Source organism: Pelophylax lessonae (genome assembly GCF_965119305.1).
Source record: "Pelophylax lessonae genome assembly, chromosome: 12".
Lineage (NCBI taxonomy): Eukaryota > Metazoa > Chordata > Amphibia > Anura > Ranidae > Pelophylax > Pelophylax lessonae.
Window position 1 is genome coordinate 93,715,673 of NC_138779.1, and position 16,636 is coordinate 93,732,308.

Here is a 16,636-nt window from a genome sequence, read left to right on the forward strand (position 1 = left end):
TCTTGAGATGTTTCTACAACTTGATCGGAGTCCACCTGTGGTAAATACAGTTAATTGGACATGATTTCAAAACGCACACACCTGTCTATATAAGGTTAACAGTGCATGTCAGAGCACAAACCAAGCCATGAAGTCCAAGGAATGATCTGTAGACCTCCAAGACAGGATTGTATCGATGCACAGATCTGGGGAAGGGTACAGAATTTTTTTTTTTTTGCAGCATTTAAGGTCCCAATGAGCACATTGGCCTCCACCATCCATAAATGGAAGAAGTTTGGAACCACCAGGACTCTTTCTAGAGCGGGCCTCCCGGCCAAACTGAGCAATCGGGGGTGATCAAGAACTCGATGGTTACTGACAGAGCTCCAGCATTTCTCTGTCGAGAACAACCATCTCTGCAGCACTCCACTAATCAGGCCTGTAAGGTAGAGTGGCCAGACTGAAGCCACTTGTCAGTAAAAAGCACATGACAACCCTCTTGGAGTTTGCCAAAAGGCACCTGAAGGACTCTCAGACCAAGAGAAACAAAATTCTCTGGTCTGATGTACCAAAGGTTGAACTCTTTGGCTTGAATGGCAAGCGTCATGTCTGGAGGAAACCAGGCACCGCTCATCACCTGACCAATACCATCCCTACAGTGAGGCATGGTGGTGGCAGCATCATGCTGTGCAGATGTTTTTCAGTGGCAGGAACTTGGAGACTAGTCGGGATCGAGGGAAAGATGAATGTAGCAATGTACAAAGATACCCATGATGAAAACCTGCTCCAGAATGCTCTGGACCTCAGACTGGAGCAAAGGTTCATCTTCCAACAGGACAGCAACCCTAAGTACGCAGCCAAGATAACAAGGGAGTGGCTATGGGACAACTCTGAATGTCCTTGAGTGGCTCACCCAGAGCCCAGACTTAAACCCTATTAAACATCTCTGGAGAGATCTGAAAATGGCTGTGCAACGACGTTCCCCATCCAAATGGTGAAGCTCGAGAGGTCCTGTAAAGGATGGGAGAAACTTCCCAAAATTAGGTGTGCCATGCTTGTAGCGTCATATTCAAAAAGACTTGAGGCTGCAATTGAAGCCAAAGGTTCTTCAACAAAGTATTGCGCAAAGGCTGTGAATACTTATGTACATGTGATTTTTTTTATATTTTTAATAAATTTGCAAAGATTTCAAACAAACTTCTTTTACGTTGTCATTATGGGGTATTGTTTTTGTAGAATTTTGAGGAAAATAATGAATTTTATCAATTTCAGAATAGGGCTGTAACATAACAAAATGTGGAAAAAGTGAAGAGCTGTGAATACTTTCCGTATGCACTGTATTTTAAAATTTGTCATTTTTGGTTAGGTTTTCAGCCAACTTTCGCCCCCAAAATTTCTATTTTAATGGGGAGTAGTTTGCATGTACTTTTTGTCTCCCCGGAAAGGTGCAGCAAAAGTGCACCTGTGAGAAAGGGGCCTTAGAACCGCACTATACAGAGGGGCTTGACGAGGTCCTGCAGCTTTAAATATATTTTGCAAATGTGTGCACCTGAGCCCTCTGTTTTTAACGTGAATTGTTAGACAGGCTGGCTGGTAAGCGTGCTGGAATTCTTTTTCATTTTTTTTTTTTTCTGTGATGTGCAAGGCCCTTCCATGTGCACCTTACGCCAAAGGCTAGTTCTAAATTGGGGCGTTTGCAATCTTTGTAAGCTTGTTCACTTGATCAGACTGTGTCATATAAAGGCGCATATACTGGAGATTTAGTAGACAAAAATACGACTAAAACTAAAAAGGGCATTTTAGCCAAAAGATTAACTGAAACGAAATCAGAATTTGACGTAAAAAAAATATCACTGCTTGCCTGACTGGTTGTTTATGCCCCCCTCCTCAATGGCAGTTGGCAGGTCATGTCATGGGGCTTCTCATTGAGGTTCAGTTTCCTGATCCAGCTGTGATTTTTCAATGGGTACTTTTAGGTACATCTGATTAGTTTTGAGACTTTTAACCTCTGAAGCATTCAGAACCAATCTGGCTGCAATATGGAGCAGCCACAATATGTATGTGTAAATGGAGAAAACAACTCTATGTCCAAACTACAATTCCCATCATGCCTAGTTATGTATGTGAATGTCAGAGATTTACAATGCCTCATGGGAATTGTAGTTCGCTGGGGGGGCGTAGTTTGGACACCCCTGCAAGATGAAAGCGTCACTGGAAACATGCTGACTGTGTATGGTCAATCTTTGCAGTATGACTGTGAAGTGGTAGCAGAGGGAACACCATTCTAGAACTTTGCAGCGATAATGTGATAAACACTTACCAGTGTCTGCCACGCTTGATGCGTTTCAGCTGCTCCCATTCATGGCTTTATCTGCCTGTGCTGTGATGTTTAGAAATGGTACAGGAGCCATGAATTGAAGACTGAAGTATGTGGCTCCATTGATGCGTTGCAAGGAATGTATAATCTCCTTTTTTTTTTTTTTCTTTTTTTTCTAGCATGTAAGTAAATGATAGTTTTGGTGTAAATTTATGTCTTTTTTTTTCCTGTGGATGATTTGGTACTGTATATACATGAGGTCAGACATAATTATTCATCACATACAGTATATAGGCATAGTTTCCACTTTGCAGTACTTACAATGACTGCACTTTACTGATTCTTCCCATAATAAAAGTCTGATTCCGCTCTCTCATTGAAAACCATGCACTCCCTATATGGCTGATCCTTTTGTTAAAAATGTAAAACTGGACATACACCTATAGATTTCTTTTGTTTAGCCTGTGTGCTGAACCAAAGAAATCTAGCCGGTTCCTCCATTCATGCTACAGCGAGGATGGAGCAATCTGCCCGGTTATTGTATTCCGACATCCAATACCCCAAGCTGTCAAAATACGCAAACAGTGCCTGCATCTGATTTGAACCCAGGTGCTGTTTGGGCAACAGTTTTCCAACAGGCTTCTTTGACAAAAGGTTTTTTGAACAATAGACTTTAGTCAAATGGAGTGGTGTCAGCAGGGTTAGGCGCTGCTTGAATTTCGGTTAAATCAGCAGATTGTCTGAAAATTGAGTTGTGTATGCCCAGCCCTTAAAGAGGAGATCCAGCCTCAGGGAAAAAAAAGTAATCCGCTACAAATACTGTTGCTGCTGACTTTTAATAGGACATTTACCTGTCTAAGGGGCCCGCGATGTCAGCACCCTAAGCCGATCGGCCATTGAGTGCAGGCGTTGGCATCTTCACTAAGGGGAACAGGAAGTGAAGCCTTGCAGCTTCGCAGCCTGTTTCCTACTGTGCATGCGTCGCACTGCGCTTTCCAAATGGTCCCGCTGTCTTTTGGGACCGGTGTGTCTCCCAGAATCCATTGTGTCATACAGCCAGCGCCACCGACTGTAAGAAAGTTGACTGAATATTAGCAGGCTTTTACCATATACTTGGTATTGTGAAATAAAGGGAAAGTTAATGTCAGGTGTGAGAACCCTCCTACAGTGGCCTCAATAGAAATCAATCTGGTAACTACAGAGCAGTGATCTGTCCCAGGGGTTCCTTAGGCCCTGTTCACACCTGAGCATTTTTCAGCTTGTAAAATGCTCATCTCTGAAGTCTCAAAATGCCCAACAAGCAAAATCCTATTTACCTCAATGGCCCCTGTTCACATATGAGCGTTTTGGCGCCTGAAGCTCAAAAAAAAAAGTACATGATCTTCTTTTTTGGCAGAATACAAGCGTTTTTTGTTAGATGTCAATGCCTGCCTCCAAACGCCTGAAAACGATATGCTCAGATGTGAATGGAGCCTTGGGCTCCGTACACATACTAGCGTATCAGATCTTGGGCAGAATTTGCACGATTCTGCCCGTGATCCCGAATCATTGCAAATCGCGGGACGCCCGTGCAATTCCTGTGACTTGCTATGGCACCCCAAACGCGGCACAATTTTGCCGCAATTGTCGCTCGAAGAATCACTGTAAAACATGCAAACAGAATTGCAGGATGCCTGTCACCCAAAAAAGTACAAGAACTTCTTTTGGGCGACAGGCGTCCCGCAATTTTGCCACGTTTCGTCAGGCGATAATTGTGGCAAAATCACGCCGTGTTTGGGGTGCAATTGCAAGTCATGGGAATCGCACGAGCGTCCCGCGATTTGCAATTATTCTGGATTGCGGCAATTCAGTGCCATTGCAAGTCATGGGAATCGAACGAGCGTCCCGCGATTTGCAATTATTCGGGATTGCGGCATATTTGCGGCAATTTGGTGCCATTGCAAGTCATGGGAAACGCACGAGCGTCCCGCGATTTGCAATTATTCGGGATTGCGGCAGATTCGCGGCAATTCTGCCCATGATCCGATACGCCAGTATGCCAACGTAGCCTAAGACTTTATTGGGTTATACAGTATAACCCAATAGATTCAAGGGGATTTTAAAGCCTTCCAAACTACTAGCCAAAACAAATATCGGCGCTGAGCAGAATGACCCTGTTTAAAAATGATCCCATCTACTCTTCCCTACCCTCACATTCTTAACTGCCTTACATTACATTGAAATAGTGATCATTGGTAGTTGTGGTTTTGTTACTGAAGACCAACACTAATGTTGTTCGACTTTTTCTCTGTTTTTGAACCAAGTTTAAAAAAAGATAAACGTATTTTCAGACATTTTAGCTTTGTTTGAAATACTCCAACTTGAATTGTATCCATAAATCAGCATTAAATTAAAACTGCTGGGGAAATGGGCCCATCTGTTAGAAAGGCTGCACAGTTTTGCTGGGAAGGGATTTATTTCTCAACTCTGGGAAAAGAGCAAAGGGGACCAGGGTCTCATCTGAAGTTGTAATTCATGAGCCAAACCCAGACAGAATGCGCTTTGTTCCCTATTCAAGTGTCAGATGCTGTGCTGCAGCCAGGATCTGTTACATCTTTAGGTTTGAGGCTTGGGGGTTTTTTTTATTGTATAGCTGCTTAAAACCTAGGCCCTAGATACGAATACATATGTAATACAAATTATGAGTAATTCCGATACCTGGCATTCTCTTTGGAATGCCTTGTGTTAAGAAGTATAAAGATTTTAGTTTTTGTAGATCATTCACAATTCACTTAGTTATTCAATCTGTTATTCAAAAAATATGTCTTCAAGAAATATCTGGTGGTGTCTGCAGCCCCATATGTAAGATGGAGTTTGAAGGAGCTGGCACAGGTGGTTTATTATGCCTATGTTAAAATAAAAGTTTAATATGTTGGGAATAAAAAAACAAAAATAAAAGTTTAATGTTATCAGTAACGTGCCCTAGTTGAATTGCCTTCCCGCTATCATCTGGGGGTTTATTGGTCCTATGGTGTTTAAATGTGTATTCTAGTGATAAACCAATATAGTTTTTTTTTATTGCTGATACCAATATTTTGGTCATCGCATATCAGTATCGGCCGATATTTTCGGACATTAAAAAAAAATGTATATTTCTTGTTTGACAGGTACTCTTGCAGAGGGACCCCTCCTCTGCACTAAAAAGCATTCAAAACGCCAAGTTTGACTGTTTTGAATGCTGTAATTTTTTTAAATTTAGCACCGAGTACCCGGAAGTGATGTCATGACATCACTTCCAGGTTTTTACATGGAGACCCGATCAGAGCCGAAATGCGTCTTTGATCGTGTCTTCCCTTCGGTGGCCGTGCAGGCTGGTTGCCTGGGTCTTCCGGTGGGACGGGAGACCTGGGCAAGCCGCGGAAGGCGGCGGGAGGGGGGCACGTCCCCTCCTGCTCCTTGTAATGACAGCCGAGTGGCTTCTCAGCCGCATTGGTTGTCATTACAAGACAGCTGACCGTTGGCTATGGATGCCGGTACCGGGGTGATGCCTCTAGCTGCAGGCATCTCTCAGGTACAAGCACTTTCCCGAAATATCTGCAATATCAGTAACCTCAGGGGCCGATTTCCAATATATCGGGGAAAGTGCATATCGGCCCCCGATATATCGGCTTTGCTGATAATCGGTCGATCCCTAGTGTATTCATGTTTTTGCATGACTGCTGATGAGCTTAGGCCCATTCTGACCAGTTATTATAAACACAAGACCTTGCTCCCCAGAAAAGACACACAGACTTGTTTAAGTTGGAATTAGGGCAAGGCCACAGCTTTATTGAACTTACCAACTGTAACAATATTAAATTACCACATAACGATGCCAGTCATGGTCTATACCGTGAGCATCATAACGAACATAGATGGTCTAAATGTAGACAGGTATTAAACTGATCCAAGACTAAACGGCCCATAAAGGAATATCCATCGCTGGCAAGGGAAAACCACCAATAAAGCTGTGACTAATTTACAACAGGCAGGTGGGTGGGCAACTCTTGTCACGTCAAAATCACCTCAGAGTGGTGGGACATTCCCTTGCGTAGCCCCTTTTCTAGAGTTCAGGCTCCACCCAATCACCTCGTGCCTTAGTGGCCAATCCCATCGAATTCACTTAAATTCCCTGTTTATAACAACGCCCACATAGCTGCCAAGCTTCCAGCAGTCAAAGCTCCCTTTCCCTAGAGGATGGGGTCAAGGGGGCTTCATTATGCATTGTGAAGTAGGAACATTTAAAGAGGTTGTAAACCTCAGAGAAAATTTAAAAAAACACCTGAAAGACAAACGCATAATAAGCTAGTATGCATCGCATACTAGCTCATTATGAAATACTTACCTTAGAACGAAGCCCCGCAGTGCCGTCCGCTCGCCTCTCTCACGGGTGACATGTTCGGTCGCCCTTCTTCTGGGTTTGCGGCATCCGGCCATCTGATTGGCTGGAGCCGCGATGACGTCATGCGTGCAGGGAGCCGACGTTCACGGCACAGGGCTCTGAAGGAACGACACGAGCAGCCGTTCCTTCAGAGCGCATGCGCCAGTGATGTCATTGGCTACATTCAAAGTAAATATCTCCTAAACGGTACATGTTTAGGAGATATTTACAGTACCTATAGGTAAGCCTTATCATAGGCCTACCTATAGGTACAAGTTGCAGAGGAGGGTTAACTTCCACTTTAAGCATAGAGATTTTATTTCAAGATATGCAACCTTTGGGTCAACTATTTTTTTAAGTCTTGAGACCTTTAAAGGAGACCCACCATAAGTGACAGCATAAACTTTTATTTTATAACCTCAGCATCGCATAGCAATATAAATGGATCATTCCTTTTTATGACAATCCAATATAAGCCTACCTTAAAATCTTCTTTCATGTTGCTAATGTGCCACAAACCATGCATAGTCACAAGGCATTGTAAATGTGTCACTGCATTCAAGGAACTAAATGTGTTTGGCTCTTGGGAAAGTACGTTTTCAAACTTCAACATTGTTCAAATAATGGAGGTAGGCTAGAAAAAATTGAAACCTATTTGACGGGGGTTCTGTAGAGCAGCATTTTTCAACCAGGGTGCCTTGGCGAAATGTCTAATGCTTGGCCATACACTATACGAAAAATCATTCAAACTCATTTTTGAAAAACGAACACTCGGCCGTGAGTGCAAACGATTGTGCCATCATGTAATGACTGATAAATTGTTCAATGGACATAAATGAATCAGTTTTTTGTTTTTTTTCCACATATACCTAGTGCAAACAGTTTTGATGTGAAACACAATAACCTTTCAATTTATCGTTCGTTTAGCAGAAAATTTCCAAACTTGTCCATTTTTTTTTTTTTTTTTTCAGCTCAAAAACTTCATAACCAATTACCGATTTGTGCCCATTAACTGGCCAAAAAGCGAAAGAACTGTCCAAATGACCAAATTTCGTCCGATTTTTCTGTATGTGTATGGCCAGCATAAGACTCAGTTCACATTTGTCAGGCCATGGTTTCCCTGTATTTTTAAAAGCAGTCAGGTGCAGTTTTTTGTTCACCAGTTCAGGTGCAAATCTTTACTTCAAATTGCACCTGAACTGGACTGAGAAACTCACAGGGCTCTTTTTAAATAGGGACCATGGCAGGCCCACAGATATGTGAATCAGCTCCATGTAGAAGGCTGCTGGTTCATATGTCATGCAAATTGGATGTGGTTTAAAATTCATCGAATTCGCAATATTGGGAACCAAGCCTAAAAGTTGTATATAAGCCAGCGAATGGACCAGGCCTGCCTTTTAGTTACAGGTTTTCATTGTGCATCATTACAACCTGATAGTTACTGGCATTCTACCAACCAATGATGTCATCGGTTGAGAAGGATGTCGGATGCCTGCACAGCATCCTTGTTTCCCCCTCGCCTGCCCCTCTCCATCAGCACTGGGGTCACATTAGCTGAGTGAGGGAGCAAAACATTGGAATACTAGTCAGTACCAGTGTGCAAAGGTGTATTTTTGCTTTGGAAGAATAAATCGCCTCGAATGTTGGGTGTCCTACTTCTGTGGATGTTTCTGCATTATGTAAAACATTTAGTTTAGCTTTTTACATTTTGGAATGGGATGAGATTGTGTAAACTTTTAAAGGGTGCCTTGACTGAAAAAAGGTTGAGAAACACTGGTGCAGTGGTACTGGATGATCCATACCAATGGCAAACTAATAAATGGGACTCCAGCATGCTGATACTTTGAAACACAATCTAATCATTTAAAGTCTATTAGTGTTTTTCATATTTATCATTATGGTTTTATTACATCCCTACTACGTAATGTTCTTGCAGCCCAGCTTAACGGATTGTAAAATATATCATATCCTATATGTTCCACTTCAGTTTGCTACTCCTGATACAGTGCTTTCCCTTTCTATTAAGCCAATTCGCTACATTGTTTGTCTGAAATATAGATCCAGTACACAAAATGGCAGCCTTCGTTGGTTCTGGATTATGTGGACATTTTAAAGTAGTGCTATCAGAGACTAATGAAAGTTTCCTGTAACAAAAGAGCTATCCTACACATGGGCTCACTGACTGTGAGCGCTTGTCCCGTCAGTCCAGCTGGCAGTGCCACCTACATTTGCTTTGTTTGTGCTTGCATCCTCTGTAAAGCCTGGTACACACGGGCCGAATAGCGGCTGGTTCAGCGGAAACCGGCTGATGTTTGGGTAGTGTGTTTACAGCAGCTTGTTCGACAGAAGCCAGCCTAATGTCTGGCTTCTGTCAAACGGGCCTGCTGGAAAACCAGCAGCCAATCATGGCGGGGAAACTTCATTGGGTGGCGCATGACACCCTTTCCAAGAATAGGGCAAGGTGAAAATGTAAATAGTTGAAGCTGGATTATCCCAAGCAGTAGAAGAAGCCAGCAGGTGTTATTCAGTAAGGTAGGGCCAAGAGCTATTAGGAAATACAGATTGTGAAACTTAATAGTAAAATCAGAAGTTACTCAGTTCAATTGTTAGGCAAGTTGCTCTGCTGCTGAGATAAGTTGGCTCAATTTAGATGAGTGGAATTCAGTGACTTGTTTTTTACTACTGCCTAAAATAAAGTTTGATAAATTTTTAATCATGCCGTGTACACAAGTTATAGTACGCATCTTGCGGACACTCTTTGTTCCTCCGGTTTCAAGGCCTGTTTTTACTATCCCCTCCGAGACCTCCTGCATTCCAGCTGGATGCCATACACGCTGAACATATTTAAGTATGCGTGTCACATCAGATATTGTGTAAAACTGCTGGTGAGATTCTCTTTAGGAAGTTACAGCTGTGGCAATGGCAGTGATAAATGGTCTATTTCCAAGTGTCTGTTTTATAGTTTTCATGCTGGCTGGATATGGAGGCCACCTGTGCAGTTTTAAAGGGACACGAATGCTTGGAAATATGAAATATCCACTGGAATGTAACCTCCCTGTGTATATTCAATTATATGTACTCTTTGCACAAGACTGTTACTGTAAACCCAAAATATATATATATATATATATATATATATATATATATATATATATATATATATATATATATATATATAATATTTTTTTTTTATATATATATGTTGACCAGCTTACCCATTCTTAAACACGGTGCCCATTTATTTTAACTTAGCGATTTTGACAGCAGCAAACTTTGTGTCGTAGGGTGACATTGCTAACTCACTGTACAGTATTTGAGGAGGTGTAGCATAGTCATTCTGGTTTGGACTACAAACACCTGTCCCTCTCCTTATCTTCATTAAAGGGTTAGGGGGTGGGGGATGTTGTTAATCAAAGAAATTTGAAAGGCTGATGACGTTGTTTGGGGTTTCGGTGTAGTGCAGAAACTGAGAAAGTTTACAAGCAAGCTTGATTTTTGTCAGGATCAACATAATTTTTTTGGTACTTTGGTAACTGCAATATATTACATATTTGTTCTTGGGTTTAAATATAATTTTGAAAACTTTTATGTCAGTTACAATCAAAGCCCGTGTTGTTTGATTTGGCAGGCCTCCTGAATTATAACTGAATTCACCTTAAAAAGCTTGCATAAAAATGTATGTATACCTTTTTTTGTTTAGGTAGGGAAGAATACAACCTCTGTCAGTTTGTTTTTGTTGTCTGTCACGTTGGGAAAATATCCCTTCACTTCCTGTCATTGGAATAGAACAGGAAGTGGGAGGAAATCTATGCAAAGTGAGGTTACTTCCTCTCTTAAACAATTGCCCCCAGAACAAGTGTCCCTACTTTTTAATATTTCCCATTTATTTCTGTTCTGGGGACAAATGTTGAATATCCCATAATTTTCTATTGACAATAGCCAACAGGACAAATAGTGCAAAAAGGTAAATCAGCGCAATTAAATATAAAGTGGTATAGTGTTAAGACCCAATAATTTGGGACACACAAAGAAAATACAGCAGCTATATAGAACCTCCTTCACTAATGGGAGAGATGAACTATAAACAAATATGTATACAGCGCTATATAAAATCAAATAAACTTTATTTGATTTTATATAGCGCTGTATACATATTTGTCTATAGGACAAATAAATAGGTTGAACTTACCCAGTTGGGTCACCGGCAACAATAAAACCAAGGCCCTGTTTACACCTGGGCAGAACAGAAACAAGGGCCGAGACGAGTGCTTCCGCCCATGTTTCTGGAAGCATAGGAAAGCGCACAACATGCTTCTGGTGCCATTTTTTTTTTTTTTTTTTTTATGGCACCTCAAACGGGGGTAGCAATCATGTTTTGCTGCACAACAAAATGTGTGACAAGTTTGATGAAAAACGTGCTCGGCATAATGACATAATTTTGGTACATGAGCTTCTTTATCACGTTTTTGGAGCAAAGGGAGGCCTGTTCAAATGAATGGCTCTGCTTGAAAAATGTGCAAAAAATAAATAAGCACCAAGAACACGCTTTGTGAATAGGGCCTAATAGTGCAAAGTAACCTATAGCAGCCAATGAAATGGCAGTTTATTGTTTGATTGTTAAAAGATGTTTGGTTTGCAGTGAACGTTGTGCTTTGTGCATCTTCATGGCCCTTACTTAGTAAGACGGTCTGTGATGCAACTATTTTTTTCACCTAAACTAAATCTGTACTTTTTATTTACAATTTTTAACTTATCAGTAGCCGTGATTCAAATGATTTATTTTGTGTTTTTTTTCTTTTGCAGTTTTCACAACAAGATGCCTATCCTCAAGCAGTCCAACGCTCACTCAAAGAAGCGAACCCGCATAGATCGAGAGATGATCAGTGCCCCTCTAGGGGATTTTAGACACACTATGCATGTTGGTAGAGGTGGGGATGTGTTTGGAGATACATCCTTTCTCAGTAACCATGGCCCGTCTTCTCCTCAACCTGTGGAAGCACCAACATCTAAGAAAAATGGTGTCGTGAAACCAGCTGGAGATCATGATGATAATAAAACGGCTGACTCACTAAGTCAGCTTTCGCAGTCCTCTGGAATAGGCTCTGGAGCAGGAAGCATTTCTTCTAGCCCCGTAAATCATGCACCAGCTAAAGACGACAGCCTATGGAATAACAGTAATTCCGGAGGTCACTCAGACCAAGTAGATTGGCTTCCACTGGATTGTGGGCTAAAACATGCCGAATCTATGTTGTCCTTCCATCTTGATCTTGGCCCATCCATTTTGGATGATGTTTTGGGTGTAATGGACAGAGATGCTCCCACCGATGACTGGAACAGTCCAGATGACCAATGTGATTACAAATTTTCTGTAGAAAGCAGTAAGCTTACACAGCTGTCTTCCATCACAGAGTCCCCAAGAAACCAATACAGTCACTCCACCACACTGCCTATTACAAACCCTAGCTTGGATTATAATTCAAGTGTCATGTCTGAAAACCTGGAAGGAAACCGATCCGCTTATGAAGGGGATAGTGAAGAAGAAAAACGTTCTATCTATGAAGGGGTTGCTGACAGTCCAGCACAAAAAGATAACAGTTTTCACACTAGTCACTGTGAAGAGCTTGAGGATGAGGATGACGATGAGGAGGAGGAAGAGGAGGAAGTTGGTCAAGAATATACATTTGAAGAAGATCTTGATGATGAGATTGGTGTATAGGGATACAAACTATAATACATAAACTCTATGGACTTACATGTTTCTTTGATGAGCATGGTGGGGCACAGACCAACCGTTTCATATGGTATAAATGTTATACATTGGACTTTATACAGAAAAATTTACTTTTTTTTTTTATCGGCCTATTCTAAAAGAATATACCTTGTACAGAGACGATTTTCATTTAACTTGTTCCTCTTTTGAGAATTTAGGACTATACATTTTCACAACAGTAAGACAGATATTCATAGATGTTAGCAGAAAAAATAGATCTCAGTTCCCACTGGTTGAAGGAATTGAAATGTTTTAGGATTTCTTGTTATATAATATAAAATGTAATTTATCTTAATGTTTCGTGAATACAGAAATTGTTTCCTTGTAAAAATGTTCTTTTTTGAATGTTTTTTTCTTCAGTTATTGGTGCATATGTCTCAAAAGATTGTTGAAAAATTAGATTTTTACTCAAATACAAACACATAGCCTATGTTTTTGGGATCCAGTATAGGCCACCTTTGAAAAAAAAAAAAAAAAAGAGTTGCACAAATCCTAAGAAGTTATGTTTTTCCGCTATGACTATTTGACACCTACAAATTGTAAATGAGGTTACGAGGGTACCAGTAGAGCAAAGTAAGAGCTTTCACAACTGTTGGCACAAGATTTGTTTTTTTTTTTTTTATTTTATTTTACTTAGGAAATAGGTTTGATTTAACACATAATTTTACTTGGATTCAATCATTTGTTGGATTATTGCTTTTTGCCACCTTCTGTTTTTTTGATTCTTCAAACACAATTTTTAGAAGACACTTAGTAGGCCAGAGTAGTGTAAAATGAAAAAAGTTTATGTTCCTGTCCCTGAAATCCTCTTCCTAATTTATCAAGCTCTTTACCTAGTTTCAACAAAAGAGCCAAAAACACCAATTTGATCATTTCATGCAATTATTAAGCCAATTGAAGCATTGCTTTTAGTAATTAAGTTGAAAATCATTGTGCAAGTGGTTGCAAGTTTGTACAAGCATTATTTCCAGTGCCACTTTGCTACAGAGAATTTTCAACATGTTGGAAGAGCTCTGCCATTTTCAATAGAATTTTCCCTTTTATCCCAAGTGGAAGTAATCTTTTCATTACACATGTATCAGAATTCAGATCAAGGTTAAAAAAGTTAGTGTAATGAGGTGGTCACAAGTACATCCCCCATCTTTATTAATAACGGATATCTACAATTTAAGGATGACCATCTATTTCCCAAGAAGGACACACATTGGATTTGGACATGAATCCCAACCCTTGAGTTGCACAGAAGGGGTTTTTTTTTTTTTTTTTGTTTTTTTTTTTTAGGAGCACCTCTAAATTTTGGAGATAAATTTTTTTACACTTTATTACACAGATATTTTCAAACTTTGTTGAAGATCACTTCATAAAAATTGGAACGTCCAGTTATTAATAGAGAACCAAGCTTTCTTTGCTTCAAAATGTGACAGATTTTGGTATGTGCAAGTTGTAGATATTTGGGCGAATGGCTCACCACCAAGCATCTTTAATGAAGCCTCTTGCCATCTGTGGCCATCCTAAACTAGGGGAAGGTCATAGACACCCCTGATGCCAGGCTTGGTAGGAAAATGGAAGCAATAGGCTAAAGCAGGGGTCTTCAAACTATGGCCCTCCAGTTGTTCAGGAACTACAATTCCCATCATGCCTAGTCATGTCTGTGAATGTCAGAGTTTTACAATGCATGATGGGACATGTAGTTCCGCAACAGCTGGAGGGCCGTAGTTTGATGATCCCTGGGCTAAAGTAATCCAAACTAGTCGATTAAACTAATAATCCAAGAACAGTTGGAAGGAGGTGTCTGCTGATACATATTCATATAGCAATTGGTCAGACCGGACTAAAAAGGGTTCCTTAAAGTGAATCTGTGATCTGACCATGCAGAGTAAAGTAACAGGGTCTCTTTAATGCTGGGCCTTCTTGCGTTTTATACTTATCTTCCCCACTGCTCTTATTTTTTTTTTTTTTTGCTTTTGGCCCTGTGTAAACTCCAACTTGAACTAATGGAAATTACCAGGTAACTTAGGACTCTATCTATGTCATGTGACAGTGCTGAGTCTAGCCATTGGCCACCCAGACACTCAGTGCTGCATAAGGGGGAAGAAAGTTGCATGCTCCACATACCCAGAAGTGTTTGCCCCAGGCTGTCAAGTCAGGTGACAATTATAAGGTGAGTATTTGCAGGAAAAAGGAAGGATTTTGTATATGGGCAAAGCACAGGTTCACTTTGAAGGAAATCTCTGCTAAGAAGCATTTTACCAAATGGAACGTGGTTTTATTTGTGGCAGCTCATCCCAGCAGGATGAATGGACAAACTGTTGTCGTTTTTTTTTTTGTAAAAGATGTTTGCATTGACTTTTGCACAGCTATTTGCTTTGCATCACACTATAGCTTTATCTTCTATGCAAAAAAGTGTTGAAAAGGAGAACACTAAAGATAATGGTGAACCAGCAGCTTCTGGCAACCCTAAGTAGTTCATCTGGTGGTAAATAGAGGAGTTTCCATTTCATGCTATAGTCAATATTACTTTGCACACTACAGGTATTTTTGTACAATGTGCACTCTTTCCCAATCATGCTATTATCATCTTAATAGCCAAGGATCCTGTTTATCTTTTCTGAAGTCTGCCTTAATGATATTTCTTACCAAGCAGTTACATTAGTCAGTATGATCAACTGCTAATTTTGGAGTAATGTTTTGTAATGCATTTATAAGAATATTCTCTTTCAGAGCCTCCTGTATAAGAAAAAAAATTGCTTCACAAATATGTGTTTATAGTATATTCCTTTTTTAATAAAATATTTCTACTGCACTAAAATAGTTTGCAGTGGTTTTTACATTGATGCTATAGAAGTTATCTAACATTTTAGCTATTAAATCTATACCTACTCTTTTAAAGGTGCTGAAAGATTATGGGGGCTGCCATAATACAGGTTCCTATTGAGAATGCTAGTTTCCTGGCTGTCATGTTGTTGTTTTTGCTTTAATGCTGTCTGAGTTGCTGACTTAAAATAAGTATTGAGATGTGGAATTTATTCAAAGCATGATTTTGTTCCCAAACACAGCCAGGTATCTAGCATTTTCAAAGGAGGCCAACAATGGCAGCCCCCCATAATTTTCTCTTGATAGTCATTTTAAATTGGTATTAAAACCAAAAAGTATCAAATTGCAGCTTACCAATTCTTACTCCCCATTCACACCTGAGCGATTTTCTGCTTGAAGCTCGTAGCTCTAAAATGCTCAACAAACTAAATCCCATTCATTTCAGTAGCCCCTGTTCACATCTGCGGGTTCTGTCTCCTGAAGCAAAATGTCTGTAACTCAAAGTACATGAGTAGATTACATGCATTTTTGGCCCCATAGTCGTCAATAGAAATGGCTGAAAATGCCAAACTTGAGTGTTTTACAAGGATTTTGTCACTCGGTTTCTGCTCAAACTGCAATTTTCCACATAAAAATGCCTGAAGCTGTAAAACGCTTGTATTGGGCTTCTAAAATGCTTGTAAAAAGCTGCAAAAATGCCCAAAAAACACCAGTAAATCGCTATAATCAAGTGTAAATCAAGCCTTCGATGTGGTGGCTGCATTTTTTTAGGCTTTTCCCCTTTATTTTCACCTGGTGATCCAGCCAAGTAAGAGTTATATTTCAGATTATTTTAACCAACCAAGCTGTCTGGACAAAGTGGCAGTTGGGAGGTTGAGACAAACCATTTACCACTGATGAGAGGGGTGCTTGCAATGGTCACCTTTTTAATTTCTGTAAAACCTTTTATCCCAAAAGAAAAAAAACATTTTCCGTAACTACTTTTAAAGTGTTAGTTGGAGTTCAGCTTCAGTTTTAGTCAAGTCCATCTAAATCTACTAGTCTAGCACAGCCCTCTCCCCACTGACAATGCTGTTGTCCAAAGGCGACTGCTGATAAACAGACGTTTAGGAGCAGTTGGGTGTTTTTTCAGCAGTCCCTGAACTCTCCTCTGTTATCTTATCTGTCCATGTACATTGAGATGTTTATAGTCGTTTTTAGAGGTAGTTAAGTTCGGTGGTATTTGAAACGCCGAATGCTTAGTAACAGTGCGCAAACGTGTCTAACCGCGGTAACTCGCGTTTTTATAAGTGTTTCGTTTATAGGTGTTATCAATGGGGATACATTTCTGATCATTTTACAATTTCTAAACGCAAAC

The 16,636-nt window shown here is 40.3% G+C and overlaps 1 protein-coding gene across 1 annotated transcript in view; it reads left to right on the top strand.

Moving 5' to 3' along the window:
* LOC309568630 (cdc42 effector protein 4-like) overlaps positions 1-12,722 on the top strand; it is a 51,457-nt gene extending 38,735 nt beyond the window's left edge. The window contains exon 3 of the mRNA XM_082274352.1: positions 11,499-12,722. Coding sequence (XP_082130478.1) covers positions 11,512-12,411 — 900 coding nt within the window. The 5' untranslated portion in view covers positions 11,499-11,511 and the 3' untranslated portion in view covers positions 12,412-12,722. The remainder of the gene's footprint in view (positions 1-11,498) is intronic.
* Positions 12,723-16,636: the final 3,914 nt, after the last annotated feature.